Source organism: Desmodus rotundus, chromosome 12, assembly GCF_022682495.2.
Source record: "Desmodus rotundus isolate HL8 chromosome 12, HLdesRot8A.1, whole genome shotgun sequence".
NCBI lineage: Eukaryota > Metazoa > Chordata > Mammalia > Chiroptera > Phyllostomidae > Desmodus > Desmodus rotundus.
Genome location: NC_071398.1, coordinates 89,034,465 through 89,055,936, shown reverse-complemented (window position 1 = coordinate 89,055,936; position 21,472 = coordinate 89,034,465). Strand labels below are relative to the sequence as shown.

General features: G+C 44.4%; 1 protein-coding gene across 1 annotated transcript in view; it reads right to left on the bottom strand.

Annotated features, from left to right (window-relative positions):
* NIBAN1 (niban apoptosis regulator 1) overlaps positions 1-21,472 on the bottom strand; it is a 121,990-nt gene that overhangs the window by 20,158 nt on the left and 80,360 nt on the right. Inside the window, exons 6-7 of the mRNA XM_024552662.4 lie at positions 6,032-6,147; positions 72-176 (exon numbers count right to left, since the gene is read on the bottom strand). Coding sequence (XP_024408430.2) covers positions 72-176; positions 6,032-6,147 — 221 coding nt within the window. The remainder of the gene's footprint in view (positions 1-71; positions 177-6,031; positions 6,148-21,472) is intronic.

Here is a 21,472-nt window from a genome sequence, read left to right as displayed (position 1 = left end):
TACCCTAAAAAGAGAAGGAAAAGGATGCTTATTTTGAGTAGCACCGATGTGGGGGTGAAGCCACCACTTACGCCAAGCCAGGCCCTCTTCCTGTCGTTTTTCTTCCCCTTCATTTTAGGCAGAAGGTCTGTCTGAAGGGTTGGCAGCAGCTCCTCCATCACCAGGTGACTCAGGATCTGCCGAGTGGAAGAGGAAGAGAGCCCCCGAGTCCGTTAGTTGGTGACAGCGAAATCTGAGCATCACGCCAACTGATGACTTCTCAACTGTCCGTGCCCATCCTGGCTACAGAAGGCTGTCCTGAGCTACAGGAAACCTTCTAGATCAGTAGTTTTACTCTGGGCCCCGGGCCACGGAAACCTCAACTAAGACAACCCTAGGGGCTAAACATTCTTCAACATCCATGAGGAGCAATAACGTCTGCTAATGTTTTCCCACCAGGAAGGACACATTCCTCAAATGCAAACTTCTCATGTCTAAATTAGAAGAAGCTAGTGCGTTTAGGAAAAGAGGGAAACCTTCGATTCTGGTTGAGGGTGTCCTTAGCCAAATTGTGAAGGGGGCAGGTGTGCTCGTGGTGGCTTGAGACCATTGTTCCCGTGGGATCTGAGTATCTTCACATCTTTGAGGTGACTGTCCCCTGAACCACACCTCCATTCTCTTGAAAGTTCAGAAAAATTGAGGGTAACAGATACTTTGGAATAGCCAGGCATTGTGGAGTGGGCAGCATATACGTTGCGGGGGGCAGGTCTAAAATTTTCAGGGTGATTTTTTAAATTGATCCTAAGTCTCTCCTAAAATTCTGCTTGGTTCAATGAACATGTTTCTGCTGAATCAGGAGTATTCCACCTGTCTCCAGATAATACTCCAAGTTACACTGGCCCTTCCTTCTTCACCCCACCCCCACCCCAACTGGAGCAGTCTGCTTGTTCCAAGTCACTTTGCTGTGAGTGCTTCAGGGCTCACGGCTCAGCTTTCAATGCCAGGTGGCAAACCAAGACTTACAAAAAACGAGCGTCATTTGGGGCACTGGAGGCAGGCACAACACTACAGGATCATTTGACATCTGCTCCATGCATTTACAATAATATTTGTCCAAAATAATCGACCTCGTAGAAATTCAAATTAAACTGGGGGAATTAAGAAAGATTTTCTCTGAGGTCATTGGTCAGCCACCTGCTAGTGGAAATACTCATGAGCTCATTAGATGTGGCCTTTCTCCAGGGTCTGCCACGGCGGGGTGTAACGCTTGAGCTGAACTGAACAGGAAGACTCCCGGTGTGGAGACGGGCAAGCCATCCAGTCCCCCGTGTGCCTGTGGGTTCCTGGGAGACACGGCCGCTCGGGTCAATGCAGCAAGTTGGGGGGGCCTGTCATCTGCGATGTGGAACTCCGTGGTGTCACAGAGTATAAGGGAGACAGGATTTCCACTAGTCCTGGTAATCCATTGGTGGGGTTCTTTCTGACTTTCTTAACCATTCTCTGGGGTCAACCAAAAGGCGAACCAGCATTTTGAGGAACTTAAGAACTTGACATGTGCAAAGTCCATGGAAATCAGGAGGTCCAGCAAGTAGATTGAAGTGGGTAATTAATAATCCTTGGCCCCCAACCCGGCTCAATGGAGTCCGTTCTCATTTGGGACACATCTGCCCAAGAGGGATGAGAGTATGGTGTGGGGAGAGTGAGCTCAGAGAATACGGAGACTGAAGCCAGAACTTAAAACCAGTGGGAAATATTACCTCAGTTGAAAAGTGTGAAATTCAAGATAATTGCCCTAATACTATTAATTACGCTAATTCATCCATTTGCAGAGAGATTGATTTAAATCCAAGCATAAGCATGAAGTGGGTTTGAAAAGATGAAAATGTTACAAAGGCCAAAGGAAGTAAATATTCCATTTGGGTGGGCTTATGGTTTTCTTTTAGTCTTTCCCATGTAGTGTTCCAAGTGATTTTGTTCTATTTTTATAACTTAAGCAATTGAAAAGGAAACACATCTAGAAATTAAAAAAAAAAAAAAGGAGGGGATGCGAGGGGGCTGCAAGGGCAGGGGGCTGAGGATCAGCCACAGAGCAGGGCAGAGTGTGGCTTCCTCTAACCCTGAAACCCAGGGATAAGGCCTAAAAAGTGGGGTGGTTTTCTTGGATTGAAGCCCCCTGTTCTGTGGGGATGCTGCTCTCTCAGCCCAGGGGGTTAATTTAAAGGCAAATAAGAAGTAACTAGATCTTTACATTTTGCAAAACGCTTTCCAATGACATATTTATATTCACAAGTAGAAAATATATTTACTGGTGTACGAATACAGTCATCCCTCCTTATCTGTGAGGCACACATTCCAAGACCTCCAGCAGATACCCAAAACCGAAGATGATATACCTACACACCTTTGATAAGCTAGTAATAAAATAGAGCAATTATAAGAGTGTACTGTAATAAAAGTTTATGGGATGTGGTCTCTCTCTCTGGTAGCTGACCTGACAACCAAGACAGCTACTTTGTGACTGACGGGGGACACAGTGGGGACACACACAGTGGGGACACAGTGGCAAAAGGATGATTCACGTCCCAGGCAGAATGAGGCGGGACTGTGCGAGATTTCATCATGCTACTCCGATGGATGCACCATTCAAAAGGTATGAATTGTTTATTTCTGGAATTTTTCGTTCAGTATTTTCAGACCACGGTTGACCACGGGTGCCCGAAACTGTGGAAAGCAAAACTGCAGATAAGGGGGAACTATTATATTTTCACCCGTAGGAATATTTTGTATTAACAGTCTGTCAGGCAAGTCAGTCTAGGATCTTTGCTTTGCCTGGACATGCGCCTGAAATAACCACGGCCAAGAGGGCCTGCCATACTTGCTGCGTGAGTCACGACTGAGAAGATAATAAAGTAACAATGACGAAAATCGAAATGCAGGCCCTGCGGGTAAAGGGGGTTAGGACAGTTTTATGAGTAAGGTCTTAGCAGAAACAGTGCAAATCAGCTCAGTGCTCTAAACAAAAGACGTCATATTCTCAAGCCAGTAAAGGCCATGCCACATTCTTTAACTACTCGGCAGCCACTCAGGGCCCCTTGCCTCTTTCTTGTGTGAGTCCGGGGACAGACAGGCTCCAGCTCGGTGTGTGAGAGGTCACAGTGACGCTCCCCCTCACCAGGCCTCACCCAGGGAGAGTTCTGGAAGCCACTTCCTTTACTAGCTCCTCCAAGGGGAGCCTGACATGGCTCGAAATGCATTTCCATCACAGAATGGCTTTGCAACTCCAAGTTCAGCCAATTAACTTCGGCTAAGGCTCTTTCTCTCCCCTGCAGGACGCCGGACAAATGGTCTTGAAATGCCACCCCCACATCCACCACCCACATTGTAGGAATCTATGATTTCACCAAAGATACTCAGCTTCCAGGGGGAGCAACACTTCTTGGGCCACTTGCTCACTCCAGCTTTGCTGACCTCTGGTGTGGGTTTTGCTTTCCCAGTTAGGGTATTGCCGACACTGCCGAACTAGCACCTCCCCACACCTGCTTTGTGCTAAAGCTCTGAGAGGCCCATGTGTGCCCAGGCCCGCTGTGCACCCACACACACTTCTCACACTGCCTTGTTCTCTGGATGCTTCCAGGTAGGCCTTGCCTCATCGGGGGCAGGGCATGAGTCATTTAGTTCTCTCGCACCTCAGAGCACTTTGCACATGTCTGCCCAAAGCCAAGTGCAGACAGTCAACAAAAGCAAGCCCAGCAAACTCAGTACTCCACCCTCGGGAAGGACTGATTATGTGCCTGCTTTCAATGGCTAGGTGAAGAAATGGAAACTGACACACGATTTGAAATGGGAGAAAAAAATGAAGCAAGTGGCGCAGCTGGACTCAAGGAGCTGAATAATCGTGTAACTTAGTATATTCCCACGGTTGGTGTGGGTCTTCCACAGGAGTAGGAGTCAGAGGCTATCATTTCCTTTGCCATTTGTCCCCTTAGCGTGGGGCCCTGAAACAATCAGCTCCCCAGCACAGGGACCCGTCTGCCCTGCCTGCCTCTGGATCACTCCCCCACCCCCCAACAGAGGGCCTGGCCTAGGGTGGCTCAGTTAACAGTTGGGCAAGTTGCTTAACAGCTAGATGCCTGCCTCCATCTCCTCATCTGCAAAATGAGAATAACAATAACTGCTCTACCCACCTCACGAGATCGGTAAAATGAACAGATAGGATTAGGATATGAACATTAAGCCGTATTGCTCAGAGGCATTTTAATTCTGGTGAATCAACTAAATACATTTATTCACGTGGCAGAACATTCAGGGTCCAAATACTTCAGCCTTCCCTTATCCTTTTGTTTTCTTTTTGATGTAAGCACAATTAGTCTTTAGTCCTCTCAGATTAATAAATGGAGGCATTTCCCCAAAATATCAGAAACCAAGAATTGGTTAAAGTTCTTGCCTTGGGTGGTGTGGCTCAGTGGATTGAGCACCGGCTTGCAAACCAAAGGGTCGCCGGTTTGATTCCCAGTCAGGGCACATGCCTGGGTTGCAGGCCAGGTCCCCAGTAGGGGGTGCACGAGAGGCAAAGACACATTGATACTTCTCTTCCTCTCTTTCTCCCTGCCTTCCCCTCTCTCTAAAAATAAATAAATAAATAAATAAAATCTTTAAAAAAAAGGCACTCACTCCTCCAACATTTAAAAATACTGTTTAAAAAAATAATTGGTTAAATTTCTTGAATAAGTCTCAGGGCAGGAAATACAGGAGTTTAGAATCCACCAAAAAAGAATAAAAGGATTCTGAGTCACATGGTAAAACAATAAGGAACAGCCCCATCATCCTGGGAGTGTTTGCGGCTGTAGCTGTTTAATAACCATCCACAGGCGAGGCACCATCTGGCATCTTCCAAATATTGTTCCCTAATAACAAATTTCACTGGCCCCCGCAAGAGGCACTCTGGAAGACGAGGGGAAACTAACGAATACCATTCATGTGTGCCTCTAATTAAACAATGGCAGTGCCCAGCGTCCTCCCCCTGCCGGAATCGGCTCGGTGACTGTCGTCCTCTTGCAGGACAGGCTCACGTCGTGAAACACAGTTTCGTTAGAGATTTGTAACAAGGTCCCAGGGACCCAGTCATGGCATTAAGCCTGTGACTGGCATTTAATTAAGGTCACAAAAAATCATACGGGATCACAGAGAATGGAAAACTAGGAAATGTAAATGAAAACTGTCTCATGCTCTTAAAATGGGTCTCCTTTCATGACTTCAGTTATCAATCATTCAAAAGATAAAGACAATTGTGTGCCAAATTGGTTTCCCAAGCATCTCATTTCATTCTCCCAACCCTGCAAGCTGAAAGGTATCTTTCCTTCGGAGGAGTTACCTGAGACTAAAAGAGGGGAAATAACTTGGAGAGATTTAACCCGAGGCCGCTGCCCCAAACCCCCACCACACACTTTTCACTCAGCCACACTGTTCACATCTGCTTCCACGCCAGAAGCAGGAGGGCATCAGAGAGAATAATCACTTTTACGGGAAAAGGAGAAGCAGCTGTTCTCAATGCCTGCGCAGTGTTTTGGCTGCCTTACTTAATGCCTGGTTGGCGGTCTTTGGAATGGGTGCCCGGCTATGGGGGTGCAGACCACGTGCTTGTAGACCAGTGATGGTCAGCTGGCGTGCCACCGCACACTGGTGTTTAAAACACACAGTACCCGACTATGTAGTCAGGGGCTCCGACCTCTTTTCCCTGAGACTGTCAAGTTAAAAAAACGATAACAGCCAACACAACAATAGCTGTCCAGTGTGAATGAATCAAAATTATACCTATTTTTTTGTCCGATTGGCAAAAGATATATTTTTTGGCATGCCGCAGAATTTCAGCAATTAGTTTATGTGTGCCATGAGATGAAAAAGGTTGAAAGTCCCTTTCTAGACCATGAGAGAAATGGTTTTCGGTCCCGCATCTTCCATTCTTGCAACTTTGTTTGTCTGATTGTTTATTACAACCCTGACCTCCTACCTCCCAGGCAGAGAACAAGAGCCAAAACCCTGAGCTGCGTGTTACCTGGGTTTCATCTCCAGCCATCATCTCCCACGAGCCGTAGTGCCCTTTCTCCTGTCGGAAGAACTGCACAGCTTCTAAAAAGGCTTGAGCCTCAAACGTTGTCTGCTTCATGTAATCTAAAAGAAAGAGGCAAGGGCATTTAGCAAAGAAAAACACTTCATTTTACTTTTGTCTGTGGTTCCTCACGTGTAATGTTTCAGAAATCTAGCATTTCCTGATTGTTCTAAGGAGCAGAATTACGAGACAGAAAAATTAGGCGGATACTGAATTCAAAGTTCACTCTCAGGTGTACGCATCACACTACTTGCTCACCATACTAGCTGATTAAGTCTATCAATTACTGGGAGGACGCGCTAGGACTCCAGGCAGATCCATCCCTCTTTCTCTCTCGTAATTGCTTGCCTGTCTCAGGCACCTGGTGGCTTTACATGACACCTCACCCAGAGGCCAGCCCTTCCTTAATGAGGCCTCGTGTATCCATGGTTTCCATTCCGTCCCCATTTCCTGAAGAAAACTCCCATTTCTCTGGGACATGACATCAGCTTACTATCAAAAGGACATGAATACCATAGGCTGATTTATGCAAGTGCAGGGTGATCATTGCTAACACTTATAGAGCAGGATGTTGTTCTTTTAAGCTCATCGTGTATTTCATTGAAACCTCACAAAAACCTCTAAGATAAGCATTGTTACCATGCCTGTTTTACAGCTGATGAGGCCCAAAACACAGAGAGATGAGTTACTTGCCTGAGGTCGTACAACTAGTAAGGGTGTGAATTCAGGCAGTCTGACTGCAGAGCCTGCTTCTAACGACGACACTGTACTACCGCACAGACTAACTGATGGGCTCACCCTCGCAAGCACAGTGGATTTGGAAAGGTGTCCTATCTGAGAGGTAATATCCCACCTCAAAGAAATTAATATCTAATGGTAGGATTTTAATTGTGGCCGAGTGGCCTTCCCAGAATTCCACAAGTCACAGCATGCATGCAAATGTCTTCATTTCTGCTATGGATTGAGTGTCTTGTCCCCCCAAAGTCGCATGTTGAAACCTTAACCCTCAGTGAGATGGCATCTGGAGATGGAACTGTGGGCAGGAAACCAGGTTATGAGGGTAGAGTCCAGGGTTAGTGCCCTTATAAAAGGAAACATGATGTCTCCCTCCCTTCCCCTCTCTTCCTCTCTCCAAACACTGGATTTGCCAGTATCTTGATCTGGGACTTCCGAGACCACGGCATTTTTGTTACAAGCGTCCAAACTGACCAAGCCAATTTTCCACACATAAAACCAGCTCTTGGAGGGTACAATGGTACCAGAATTATACATATCTTAGCAGGAAATGAATTATGAAAACAACTCATCTAACAGCAAAGAAATCAAATTGTAGAAAGGGGAAACGAAGTGGGTAAAGTGAGGTGATTCCAAGCCGCGTCTCTCGCCTCCTGCTGCTTCCTGTGCAGGACACAAAGTTCTCTGGGCAATCGCACGTGTCTGCGTCTTTGCTTGGTCAGCGGATCCACTGGGCACCTTCAGAGCTGGAGACAGTCAAGGATTCAACGACTGACACGGGGACTGAGCAGAACTATATTAAATAAGGATCAATCTGGTCTGAAAGGTGACGGTCAATTAATAGGCTGTGGATGACTCTTTTGAGGTTGGTTATTAGGTCACGGGAAAGAGAAAATAAAATTCAAGGCATCGCCTCTATAAGAGTCCAAGCAAAATTCTTCACAGTGAGGGTACCAAGAAGCCCAGAAGCTCCATCTTCGAAAATGTGCAACAGTAACTGATATTTCTAATATCTCCATAGAGATGTGGTCAGAATCTAAATCAGATTTTTAAAAGCATGCCCCAAGACTCAAGTTTTTAAGTTGAAGCATTTTTTTCCTTGTTATTATTATTTTTTTTCTGGTGTGGCAATTGATTTAGTATTTAATCTTAGAAGCTTGGAAAACGAAAGTTAAGGTCTTCATATACAATTGACAGTAAGTAGGTTGTGATAGGGGGCTCACAACACTGGGAGGGGCTTTGCCCACCGAGACAGAAACTGTAATGATCACACTGAGATTCAAGAGTGACTCATATGCTCTTATTCTTAACAGCTGTCTTCACTTCCAGCCTCAGGAAACGGAGAGACGGAATGAAATGTGGCAGTCGGATGGGGTGAGTGTTGCCAGACCCACGAGCCTGGGAATGAAGTTTGAAATTCTTCTGTCCTTACAAGAAGCATCAGTCTACTTATTTCTTCCCCCACTGATCTCAGTAACTGGAGGAGGTATTTGAAATCCCGTACATACTTTTTATGTCTATATCAAAACAAATAATGACGCTCCCAGTGCGGGCTGCATCACCAGAGATCGTTGGAAAAAAAATAACTGAAGAAAATAGATTTGAGACGATGATGTGTTGAGTCAGAGGGTCGTCAAAGAAGAAATAGAAGTGCTGGAATGCAGTAGTGCTGGAGGGTAGGGCACCTTCACCTAGCCAAAGAAAAGAATGGGTAATCAAATGGACCGCAGAAGAAATGATAGTAACTGAACAGCAGCAGTAACGCCTGAAAGAATGAGGGTGAGGATCCGAATTCTGGACTCCTTACCGTGCAGACAGACTTTAATGGGTTTTAACTACTCCTTTTCCAGAGGGGAAGAAGGATCTAGTCTACTGATTTATCATGTGATTTTCAGCTTATAAACAAATTAAGTGAATTTATATAAAACTTGAAGAACACTATCTGCCACATGGTAAGTTGCTTCACGGATACTGGTTTTTATGATTATAAACACCGTTCAACAGCAACAGCCAGAGTATTGAGGAAATAAAGAACAAAGGTCTGCTTTGCAAAACATACAACTATGTCGCAATGGTAATATGATCTTCGTTTCTTCTAAGTTGTTTGCAGAGGCATTGCTGAACTTAGCCAGAAAGCACAGGTGTTTGAGAGGAAGCAGATCACCAGTTATTTGATCAACTTCCTGCCACAGGTCTCATGGGACCAGATTCTAGGATCACAATCACCCACTCTCCTGCCAACAAACAACTGAGACTTTGGTTCAATGGCCCCAGAATCAACAATGGCGTTTGTTCTTTAAAAGCCTTAGGAGAAGCCTTCTTTAAAAGACTTAGGAAAAATGGCAGGTATCGGCTCAAATTCTCCTTTCCAAACGTGCTGTAATCGTGAGGATGCTTCAGGAGACAGATGGGCTGGGGAGAACTTAAGACATCATTAAATCCAGCTCCCTCGTTTTATGGTTGAGGAAACTGGAAGAAGAAATGGTTCATTTCTTAGCTGAAGGTCACACAGCTGGTCAGAATCAGAGCCAAGAGTTGAAAAAGTGGCTCTGGCATGTCATACGTGACCTTGGCATTTGTGCTTACTTCAATCATAAACTATGGGAATTACAAGTAATCTTAAAGGTCACCGACCCCAAGCTCTCCTTCGGTGCTGAGGGCCTTCAGAATCCCAGACAGACACTCGTCCGGCCTTAGCTGGAGTATTTCCAGTGACGGGAACCTCACAATTTAATGAAATGGTCCCTTTCGTCACTGGACTGCTTTAATTATTTGAAAATTTTTCCTTCTACGGAGCCAAAATCTGTTTCCATGAACTCTCTCTGATTAATCCCATTTCCGTCTTTCAGAGCAAAATAGATGTTTATTTCTCTTCCATATGGTAACTCTGAAAGATAGCTGAATAGTCTTATTTTCCTTCAACCATTCTTTAAAGAATGTAGTTTTTGGAGTTTTTGAATTTGACCCTTCTTTTTCCTTCCTTCCTTAAGCGACCAATTCCAGTTTATCAATATCGTTCTTAAATTTGGCCCCTAGCATGAATACACCACTCCAAGTATTGTCTAGTGCAAAGTACGTCAGGTAGAGAGATTATTTTCTTTTTCCAGGTCCCTAACCTCTTTTTTTACAACACATCGTGCTGTTGACTCATACCTTTCTGCAGCCAAATAAAATCCCTATACCTTTTCTCACATAAAACCTTTCTCCATCTAAGCCTTTCCTAACTTGTACTTTGCTTTTGATTTTGAAATACAGGTTTTGGCATTACCCCTATTAAATCACAACTTACCGTGGTCAGCTGAGTGCCCCAGAACCTGCCAAAATCATTTAAAAAGTATAATTCTGTCCCCAAGCCCCCTGTTGCCTCTCCCGGCACCATTAAAAACTTTGGCGAGGCTGCCTTTTGCGTTTCCCCCCCTCTCGCTGCTGCAAATGTTCGTCAGGTCAAGGGCAACGACAGAGCCCTGGGAAAGTCTAAACATTTCTGGAAACATGTGGGAGACACATCTTGGCCATTCGTTCAGCAGTCACATCCTGAGGACCAAGACATGTCTATTTTCCATCGTGCCTCCCTATCTCTCATCTGTGCAGCTGCCTGGAAAACTCATACTCAGGAGATGTGATTAAGGATTTTTCGAGGGAAGGAAAGCTGTTCCAGGCCCCTTGGGGCCAGTTATGCAGGGGATCAGCCAGAGAGAAATCGCTTTTGTTTTTTCCACGCACACAGATTTACAGCACGTCTGAGTCAAACGCAACACCAAAGCTTCGAGGCCCAGGCAGTCACTCCGGATTCGACTCTGGCTGCTCGGTCGGGACTCCCTGGCTCGGGCTGGGCTTGGAAGCTGCCTAGTTTTATCGGTCAGCTGCGCCAAACCACGTTAGCTGATCCGCCTGGCCATTTGCAAGCGTTATGTAACAGCATTACTCACTGCGCTGCTATGAGGTTCAGCATCCTAGTGTTTGCTTCTAAACTGCCTTTAGCTTCAGGTCATGTGTCTTTTCTAGAAGAGCTATAGCAAGCCTGTTTGCCCCAGTTTCTTCCCTCAGACAAAGGGCAAGACGCACAGGGAAAAGTAACCAACACGTATTGAAGGCTATCATGGAGTATGAACCGTATGAGATGTTTACACACACTGTCTCATATAATCCTTCCAACAGTCCCATTAGGTAGGAATTTGTACTCCCACTTAAAGGCTGACAAAGAAACTGAGTTTCAGAAAGGTCCATTACTTCCTGTTACAACACTCAATGGTTTAATTTTTTAAAGCTTTTTATTTTGAGAAAACTGTAGCTTCACAAGTGTTTATGAGAAATAATACGGCTATATCTAGTGCTTTTGCCTTCACCCAGTTTTTCTTAATGGGAATATCTTGCAAACCTACAGTATAATAGCACAGCCAAGAAACTGATGTTGTCGCAGCCTAACCGCCCCATTCAGATTCCATCAGCTGTGCGTGGGGGTACACGCCCACGAGTGTGTGTTTGTGCAGTTGTAAGTGATCTTAAATATCCTTCCCTTCTCAAAGTTTAGAATCATATAATTCCAGTTTGAGTATTCCACAGGGGTCATCCAGTCCAAACCACTCATTTAATGAGTGACAGAATGTGACGTGACCTTATTAAAAATAAAACAAAATAACTCCCCCCCTCCCCGGAATTAAAAATGAATGGTGTCCACTTTCACGAAATGGTAATCCAAGTTCTGGTTTTTATTAAAGTTTTGTTTATTCATGACCAACCTGTGCAAATATTTACTGCCATTTATAAGTGATAACCCCTCTGAGAACTAGCCCCAGGATTACTTAGAAGTTCCTGAATTGTACCTTGTAAAGTAGTCGACTAAAATGTTTACCTGCTGACCAGATCATAGCTGTGTTAGTGGACACCCACATACCAGGAAAAGGCATAAGCGAAGAAAAAAATATATACCTCACGCAGAGACAGGGACCCCGGGATGGGTTGTAACGGTACCGCTCTGGGTGAAAATACTCTTGCTCTAGTCTCCCACAGACAACATAAAAGGCTTCTCAAATAAATGAGAGATTGTAGTGAACATATTGTTTTGATAGAAATTTGAAAGCGTGCAGAAAGATGCCGCATGCCTCATGGACTAAGAGCAGTGCAGTTCATGATTTCTCGACTTGTCAACGAGCACTAGACGATGGTTTGTCAACAGAGAAAAGGAAGTGGCGACGGCCAGAACGCGTGAAGACAGGCTAAGCTCATTTCCTTTAGACAGACATATCAGATGGGAGCGAGAGAAGGCTGTGGGAGACCTCTTGCATCTAGATTTTATCAGGGCAGCAATTAAAGTCTTGCAGGACTTTGATGGACATACCGAAAAAAACTTAGATTGGTTGGAAATGGCAATAAACGCAATCAAAGAATTAAACAACCTAAATGGTAGGTGCCGGTTCAAAGGCTGAGGTTACTGATGTCCCACAGGAAAATCTCTAGGGCCTGCCCTTAACCATTTTCAATTACTCGGGAAAGGTAATAGACAGACAGACAGATGACTCCAGGGTGTCACTTAACTGTGCGCCTGGTGCAGGTGAGTGGGGTGTTGCCCGTGTACACACAGCAGGTGAGGATGGGCCACAGGCGCGTGGAGTATAAGTGACAAGGACAAGGGCAGTCGTGGATGGATTCTGAGCTTATCATTTCATGCTTCTAGTTCATGCTAAGTAGCAGAATACTTCAAACATTTTTCAAATAAAGAAAAAAAGGTGGAATATTTCTGAAGACAACCCAATGAATGAGGAATCTCCCAGCCTTGCAAAGACAAAAACCCGGAGGGAGGAGATTTCCATCGATGGGAACATCTACAATGCACAAGAGGAAAGGATTTGTTGCCTGTGGATTCAAGTACTACGGTCGGGACTGAGTGAAGAAGGTGAGGGATTAAGAAGCACAGACTGCAGTTACAAAATAGTCCCAGGGATGCAGAGTCCAGCACATGGAATATAATCAATAATATTGTAATACCTGTGCATGGTGTCAGGTGGGTACTAGACCTACTGGGGGGGGGTCACTTCGTAAGTTATATAAACGTCTAATCACGTTTGCGTTATATCTGAAATTATATCTGCATTATACCTCTGAAATTAATATAATATTGAATGTCAGCTGTAATTGAAAATGTATTGAATTTAAAAATAAAAAGGGGGAAACAAGAAAAATAAAATATGTTGTTTATCATTATGAACGATGGTGAAAAAAAAAAAGTACAGAGTGGCAGACTTTGATTCGATGCAAGGTAAAATAGGCTCCAATAGGATGTTAAAAGTTCCCCCGGGAGAGGAAATGCTTCATGAGCACTGTGGTGCTTGTTAACACTGCGATTCTTAACCTTGTGCCAGAGATTCTCATGCAGCAGGCCCAGGGCTGGACCAAGGAATCTGCATTTAAAGACACTCTTTTGGTGATTCTGTTGCAGGTGACTTACAGAACACATTTTGAGAAAAAAATATATGCCTGGAAAAGATACCATGGAAGACCATAGCTCTTGAAGGCTTACGAGTCTTAAAGACTTCACCCCCTCATTATCAGGTTAAGAAATACCCCCTCCAAACGCCTACCCACTTAACACAAATGGACCCTCGTACTTACTCAAAGCGATATATAAAAATAGTGCTATGACGAAGCTTTATTAAAAGGTCTGTGGATAAGGAGTCAGCACTTCGGGCAGGTTTATAAGGACATTATCCCAAACAGCTAGAACTCTGCCCGTGGGAGGGAACGCCCACTTCCTTTAGAAGCAATCCTCTTCTCGGGACATAAATCCCCAGCGGTAACCCTGGGGCATCTCCTCTTCCCTTTTTGGGCACTCAGTGGACGGGTGGACTGTATTTTCTCTGTGGCAGCCTTCTTTCCTCTAGCAGTTTCCTTTACTTAAAGTTTTTTTTTTTTTTCAAAGCCTTAAACAAATATAAATGACCCATGTTCCCATCTCTTCCAAAACTAAGGATGGTGTCATGAGACTCCCGATAAGGGATGAGAGAGGAGTTGCTCCTTTCTGAATAACACGAAGGTCCTCTGTGCCCTGAAGCTGTGACCACTGAATATGCTTCCCCTTGGCCCAAAAGTGTTCATCTGTCACCTTGTGCACCTTCGGACACAAGAGAACAAGGGCAGCGCCGGACCAAGAGAACAAGGACACGATCATTTCCTATCGGCCCAGGACACACACCTATGGCTTTATATGGATGAGACTTTGTATTCTACAACAGTGAGTGCAGAATTATCGCCCAATCCCCTAATAACTATCAGCGCAGATGGTGCCGAAATGCCCTCAGGGGGAAAATAAATTACACCCCCAAATCTGAGCAAAACAAATGCAAATGATCGAATTTCCTCTTTAAAATGTAAATTGGAAAAAGCGGTCACTGTGGAGTGGGACAAAGGGCTGTGGGAGTGCAGAGGCTCAGGCCATGTCTCCGCCCCGACCACAGAAACTGGGTCATGTGCCTCTCAGTGACATTGTGGGGAGTGGAGTGGCTGAGTCCCCGCAGGCAGACACTGACCGCACAACCTGGACACAACTAGAAGGCACTTGAGTTTTGAGATAAACAGAGAAGATGCTCCTCTAGCCACAGCCATGTGCTGTATGTTTTGTGACACTTTCTTTTTCCTGGAAATGACTATTCCTACACATGTCTTGGTTTAATTTGTCAGTGGAGCACACAAGAATATTAGGGAAATTTTTCCTCACTGATCTATGCGTGACCTTCATCTCGTGACCTCAGAACACCTTGCCTCATCGTACGCCCACCCATGGGAGCGTGTTTTCTACAAATAAAGGCCAACAGTGGAATGACGACCGGGTTTGCCTTACAGAACACATTACCGGTGTTGACCGGCATCAGCAGATCCAAGCCAGACACACCCGCAGAGCATCGCGCTCGCTGATGCTGCTCTGTGGGGACTCGCCACTCCTCATCACCTGCAGTGATTAAGAAGGGCATCCAGTTGGTACTTGTCAGAAGATTTTACTGTTTATATCTCACTGGATTCTCACAGCCGTCTCATGAGACAGGTGAGCCAGAAGTGATCATTCCCAGGTAGAAAATGGAAAATAATAATAACTGAAAATCAAAGAAGTGTGAGTCATTGTCCAAAGTCATATTAATGCACCACTCATTTTACTGGGTCATCAAGTGAGATCAAGAAATAACAGGGTAAAATAAATGTCTGGTCCCATACAGACTCAATTTCAAAAAGGACCCAATCTTACTTAAAACTTACAACTGCACAAAAGTTGTATCTACTTTTGTCTAGGAAAAAATAGCTCGGCTTTCTTATTTGTGACATTTCCCCTAAGACCTAAAAAATTAAATTGACCCATGTTCCATTCCCTTCCAAAGAGGCAGCCACGGACACCTGGAAACCCGTTACCCCGCCCTGATTGGGCACGTGACCCCACTTGGTCTCGAGGCCTCCTCGTGGGGTTTGGGAGGCCGTGTGCAACTGAGGCCTCGGGGTCTCGGGGACCAATCGTTTGGTAGAAACTTGAGCAGTCATGTACCAATAAAAACAGCGTCTGCATTCCAGACCTATTACAGAAACGGCAGCACTGCCAACAGAATTCTTTTTAATTTCTGGGTTAGCTGAGCCCACAACCCATACCAGCTTAGCGTGATTGCTTTAAGCCAAAAGACACTTGGGTGGTTGAAGACCCGCGACTCTGGATCAGCATAAGTTGCCTGACTACGGGGTCCACTGAGCATGGCTTTCTTTACACCTGAAGTAAATGCAATTTGATTGTGAAAAGGCTCAGCATGCACCGTTATTTTCAGTGAAGTCCAATGGTAGCCTGTTTAATAACAAGTTTAAGTAACTCACGATCAGATTACTGCATGCAGTATTACACAGTCATTAAAATAGCAATTATGATGCCTTGGACCCAACATGAAAAAGTGGTTTGGAGGTCATTTGAATTGCAGAAACCAGATTATAAAAATTACACATACATCCTGATTAAGCAAGGTAAAATCCTCGCCCTTATGAGCAACAATCAAAAAGAAATGCATGAGAAATGAAAAGTGAGTTATGGGGGATTTTGTATTTGTGGCTCAAACCTTATGAAATGTTATACTATTATTCTTAGGAAAACCCTTGCTGATGTAATGACTTTTTTCTTTTTAACCAATCTGCGCATGAACAATAGTTGCCTTTCCGGAGCTGAAACGGTCCTGTAGCAGTGAGCCTCCGAGAGCCCCCAGAGAGCTCCTGAGCACCAGCAGCTGCCAAACTGTGGCCTGTTCCAGGGTCCATACCGAGGTGCTTGTAAAGTGAATTCACAGACGTGAGTGGAACAGCCTTTCTCTCCCCTGGGAAGGGGTGGACCTCGAGCCTGGCTCCTCCTCTCAGTCCACCAAGCAGTTTCCAGTGTGATTTCAACGGAAGAAGTCATTCCTTCTTTCCTCTCCTTAAAGATACTGTTCAGTGTGGCTTACTCAGGAGAGGTTTCTGCTGCCTCCTGCATGTGCTTTCTTTCCATCAATGGAGTGAAAACCCTTGCCCCTTGAAGCATCTGTGGGCTTGTCACAGGTGTCCTTTAACATAGTGTTAGGATCCCCTGCTTGCCATGAACGCAGAGCAAGGTCAGGGGGCTGGTTCCAGTGTGACGTGCGTCAGAAGCTGGAGTTCCATCTACGACACAGCTGGGTGACTCGCAGGCCTTACACTATAATGTCCTTGAGGACAAAGGCTATTGCGTTCATTGTTGAACCCTAAGGCCACAGCACAGCACCAGGCGCCAAATGGTCTTTTGATAGACCAGGGAGCAAAGAAACGAGTGACTCGATGACACAGAGGCAGCACACAGGAGCGGGGACAACTGTCTAGTGGGCATGAAAACCGGGTGCTCTTTCTACTGCTGCCACTTTGGCCAAGGGGATTGAGGTGAGCGACGTGGCTCCTCTGGGCCCGATTCCTTGCATTTGAGATGAGAGGCTGGTGGTCCGGTCTCCCTGTCCAGCTCTGAAATAGTGTAATTCTATGATGCGCTACGATGTTTGGATAGCACTTTCCATGGCAGCGCTCCCAGCTGGGGATGTGAAGCTCCAGCTGCAGGCCCCTCTCACCCTTTCCTTGCCACTGCACTTTCTTGCTCAAATCCGTATCTTTCTCTGGGATGCAGAAAGTAATCGAGGTGGCGACTAGGAAACATGGAATTACATATGGGGTGTTCATTATATTTCTATTCCAATCTGAGGCTCTTTGTCCTCCCTTTTTCTTTTCCATTTAACTTGAATGACAGTTCAATTCACGGTTATTTCCACCGGGCTCACCGCATGGGCTATTTAATTAAGTAAGCTAATAAAAGAGTGAAAAGATTGAAGTTTGCCATTTCGTGGCCTATGACAAGATTACAGTAGAACTGATTTGTCTCATATAAAACACTAAATCATTAACTTAGGTGATCACATGGGCTTGGTCTCTAAAGTGCCTGTTTTTTCCTCTTGCAGAAGGAGAAACTGCCTGTTATCTCTTAATTTAACATTTCCCAAAAGCACGGTGATTTTCAAAAATCCCTCCAGTTCTCCAGAAAAACCACCATTTTTTATCATTTCAGGTGTCTATTTGCGTCTCAACTATAAAGCCACTCAAAATTCGATCTCAGCGAGACATTTCTCTCTTATGAAATGCGGCAGAACAAAACGTACCATGTCCTTTGTCCAAATCGGAACCGCTAAATGGCAGACGAGGCAGTCCTGGATGGTCTTTGCTGACGAAGGGAAGCCACGACAATGACTCTCAAAGCGTGGCGTGTGCTTTTCTGTCTGAAGCTACAGAAGCTTTGCGTGTATTTATTTTGAAATCAGATGAGTCTGATGTTCCAGTGATTCACTCTATTTTAAAACAAAGAGCAGAGCTGCCTTGTGGGGAACTAACTTGGCCCAGCTATTCCTCCTTCTTCAAGGAAGAGCTCAGGGCATCGCAGACCGAAATTGATCGAAACTGCTCACTTCTCTTCCTCCCTTTGTGCCTTCTCCCTCCCCCGGACATTCTCGGGTCTCCACTCCTGCCTCCAACACAGGCACACATCTGTCCCTGGGCTGCAGACAGGATGCCGCACTGGCTTTAAAGGCTTCCTCCAGGGTCAGGAAAGGGGAGGTGGGGGGGGCAAAGATACGCTAGACCAGCTCTGTCCAATGAAAACATGATAAAAGCCACATATACAATTTTAAATCTTATAGTAGCCACATCAGAAAAGTAAAAAGAAACAGTTTAGATTAGTTTTAATAATGTATTTTATTTACACCAATATACCCAAAATGTGTAAGCTCTATAAAATGATTAATGAGACATCTTACAATCTTTTTTCAGTACTAAGATTGTGAAATCTCGTGTCACACTGTGGCACATTTCATTCCAAACCAGCCACATTTCAAGTGATCAGCAGCCACGTGGGGCTGGTGTCCACTACACTGGACAGCACAGCTCTAAGTGTCCATGGTTTAAGAGTTAATCTGCGTGGGGACAGAGGAGGGGGTGATAAAAGTGGGCATGCCACCCGACCCCTGAACCGTATTCAAACAGCATTATTACAAGGTGGATCTTTTCAGACATGTTTCCCCTCTAAATCAATAAAGAAAGAAGACATCTGACTTTCTCCCTAGTGCATCATTATACACCCAGCACAGTTCATCTAGCAGAACACTCCCAGGGTCAAAATCACGCACAACATAAGCAAGAAGATGACTTGTACCAAGTCCCTATATGGATGAAGGTTAGCGTTTAAGAGCCTCGACCATGACAGCTCACTCACAAACCCTGCCTTAGGGGCAGTGAGGAATCCTCGTGGCTTCAGCTTGAACAACGATGCTATGCTATCATGGTCCTGTGTGGCAGAAAACTGCTCACCACCAACCAGCACACGGATGAGATCATTTCCAAACAGGATACAGCCTTACAACAATCTGCCCTATTTATTGTAGCAAACTGTTCACCCCTCTCTTACCCTCTGCCAAAAGGAAACAACTGAAATGCTTGATGGATTTAGGTGCCTCCTGTTCCTACTGCAGACGATCTCAGCAGTTGCTATAGACCCGATGTACACAATGCAAATAATTCATCCCGTGAAACCATTTGGAAGAATTGACCCAATGATCTAATTCCCATATGGTAAATCAGAGAAAGAGGAAATGAAAACAAAACCTCAATTCCTGTGTTGGAAGTGCCAGTGCTTCTGAATGTATGACAGGGTGGAGGGAAGGAGGGAGGGAGTAGTGGGGGAGGGAGGGAGAGAGACAGGGAGGGTGTACGTGTGTAACACCTCTGATGGATGTGTTCCTTCCAAGGAAATGTTTTTTGATTGTTCACAGTTCTTAATGGAATTTTTACCATTAAGAAAGACATGATGGAGCCACAGAATTTGAATGGGCTTTTAATGTCTACTTCATTTCTCTCCTAATAGCGCGGCGTTTATTTATTAAATAAGTGAAACGGCATATAATTAATTCCAGACCTATGTTCATTATTTAAAATTGCAAAAGCAAATATTTATTAACTAGTGCATTCCATGTGGGCTTACAAATTTAAATTCATCAAGTTTAACTCCTTCAGAAGACGTTCCCTTAATCCTTCCATAGATCACATTTTAAAGCACAGGAGTTCTCATTATCAGGCAGTTCTCTCTCGTCGGTGACCCACATTTCTCAGGTTATTGACTACAATTACGGACATTTTTGCAAGTAGCGTCTTCAGCGGAGTTAGAAATACCATTGCAATATCATTGTGTCTCTCAGACCTCTTATTTCAAGTTGAATAATACATGTATCTCTAATAGTCCTTACAGTTTTTCTTTTTCAACCCCATGCTTTCATTTTTGGATCTCCTCTGACAATACTCTACAACTCCATTTCTTACATTTCTTAAAAAAGATTTTATTTATTTGTTTTTAGAGGGAGGGAGAAAGACAGGGAGAGAAACATCAATGCATGCTTGCCTCTCACACGCCCTCTACTGGGGACCTGGCCTGCAGTCCAGGTAGGTGCCCTGACCCTTTGGTTCGCAGGCCAGCACTCAATCCACTGAGCCACAGCAGCCAGGGCTCCATTTCTTACATTTTAGGTGGGTTTGGGGGGGGGGGGCAGAGTTCTCCTTGTTTAATTCTGTGCATGTTTAAAATGACTTTATTATATACTGCGGCCTGCCCTCATCCCCCACCTCCAGCACTCTTGAACCCCCTTAGTCTACTGTACTATTTTCCCAAAGCACTGAGTGCCTTCTATCATGTTATATAATTTGTGCATTCATTATGTTCATGATTTACTTTCTGTCTCCACCATTGGTCTCTGCCTAGAACATAAGTGTCACAAGAACAGGGATCTTTGTTTGGCTCATTGTTGTATCCTGGGAGCCTAGAACACTGCGTGGGACATAGCAGATGCTCGACAAATATTTGTGGAATAAATGAATGTGGATCTGATGAGCGCAAATCCACACAGTTTCAAATTAAATGAATGTATAAGTATTCATCCCAGCCCATGTTTCTATGTGATTGATAAGTATATTGGACAAGACAACATTAAATGTCTAAATTTTAAAATAAATGTTTATTTTACTACAATATAGAAGAAAGTGGGCTATACTTGTAATATTCATTCTTTAAAAAGTTTGTTTCTTTAGAATGAAGAATTAGGAGTACTGATTATTTCTAACTTATTCCAGTATTTTCCTAATAATAAATACTGAGTTGATAAGCCTACAATGTTCAGAGTTATGCTCACTTATTACTCACTTTAAATACGGAAATAAAATATTAAATCTATTTTAAGCTCCTGACCGACATCTTTCTGTGTATTATGTCAGATTTCATGGTTTTAAATTTAAAAATATTATGCCTACATGTCATCTGGAGAAAACAGACCATTTTTTTAAAAATCCTATTGATGTGAGTTTATTTTTGATTTGGATTTTATCCCCAACACTTATCTGGTGCCTGAAAGATACTGGGGCTCTAAATTCATTTATTTATTTAGTGAAAAATTAATTCTTGCAAACTTAGAAAAATCTGACCAAGGACATTTAAGGGGAAAAAAACCCCCCAACAAATACAGTATATTCAAAACAAGGGTAAAAATGTAAAAGCTAAGAAAAAAGCGATAATTGATGTAGAACTGAGAAAATCATATTTCAACCAGAACTACTACTACTCTCACAGACTAATCCCCACCATCTATTCACTCACTCACCAAACACCGGCGAACATATTCTGTGTCTGAGTCACTGTGGAGAACGCTCTGAGACAAGGGAACAAGATTTGGTTCCCTGGGGGAAGCAGTACAAATCCACCACCTGCTCATCATTGTGTCTCCAGCACCCCAGCACAACCACAAGGCAGACGCTCAGTTTGGTAAAAGTTTGGCGAAAAAGATGCGTCATTATCCACAGTACAATAAAGCCTGGGATAAGTGCTACCGGAGAAAGCAAAGGCCCCTGGGAGTTCAGAAGGGGAGGGCTCCCTCTGATGTGGAGGGGACATGGCCCTGGAGCAGGGAGCTAAGTCGATGGGGAGGCTGGACTGTGTCCAAGGTGAAAGGGAGAACCCAACCCAAAGCACAGAGGCGAACCACACAGCATTTCCTGTTTTTAAACCCCCAAGCTATGAAATCTTCAGCCCAACCTGCAGAGTTTTTCATTTAT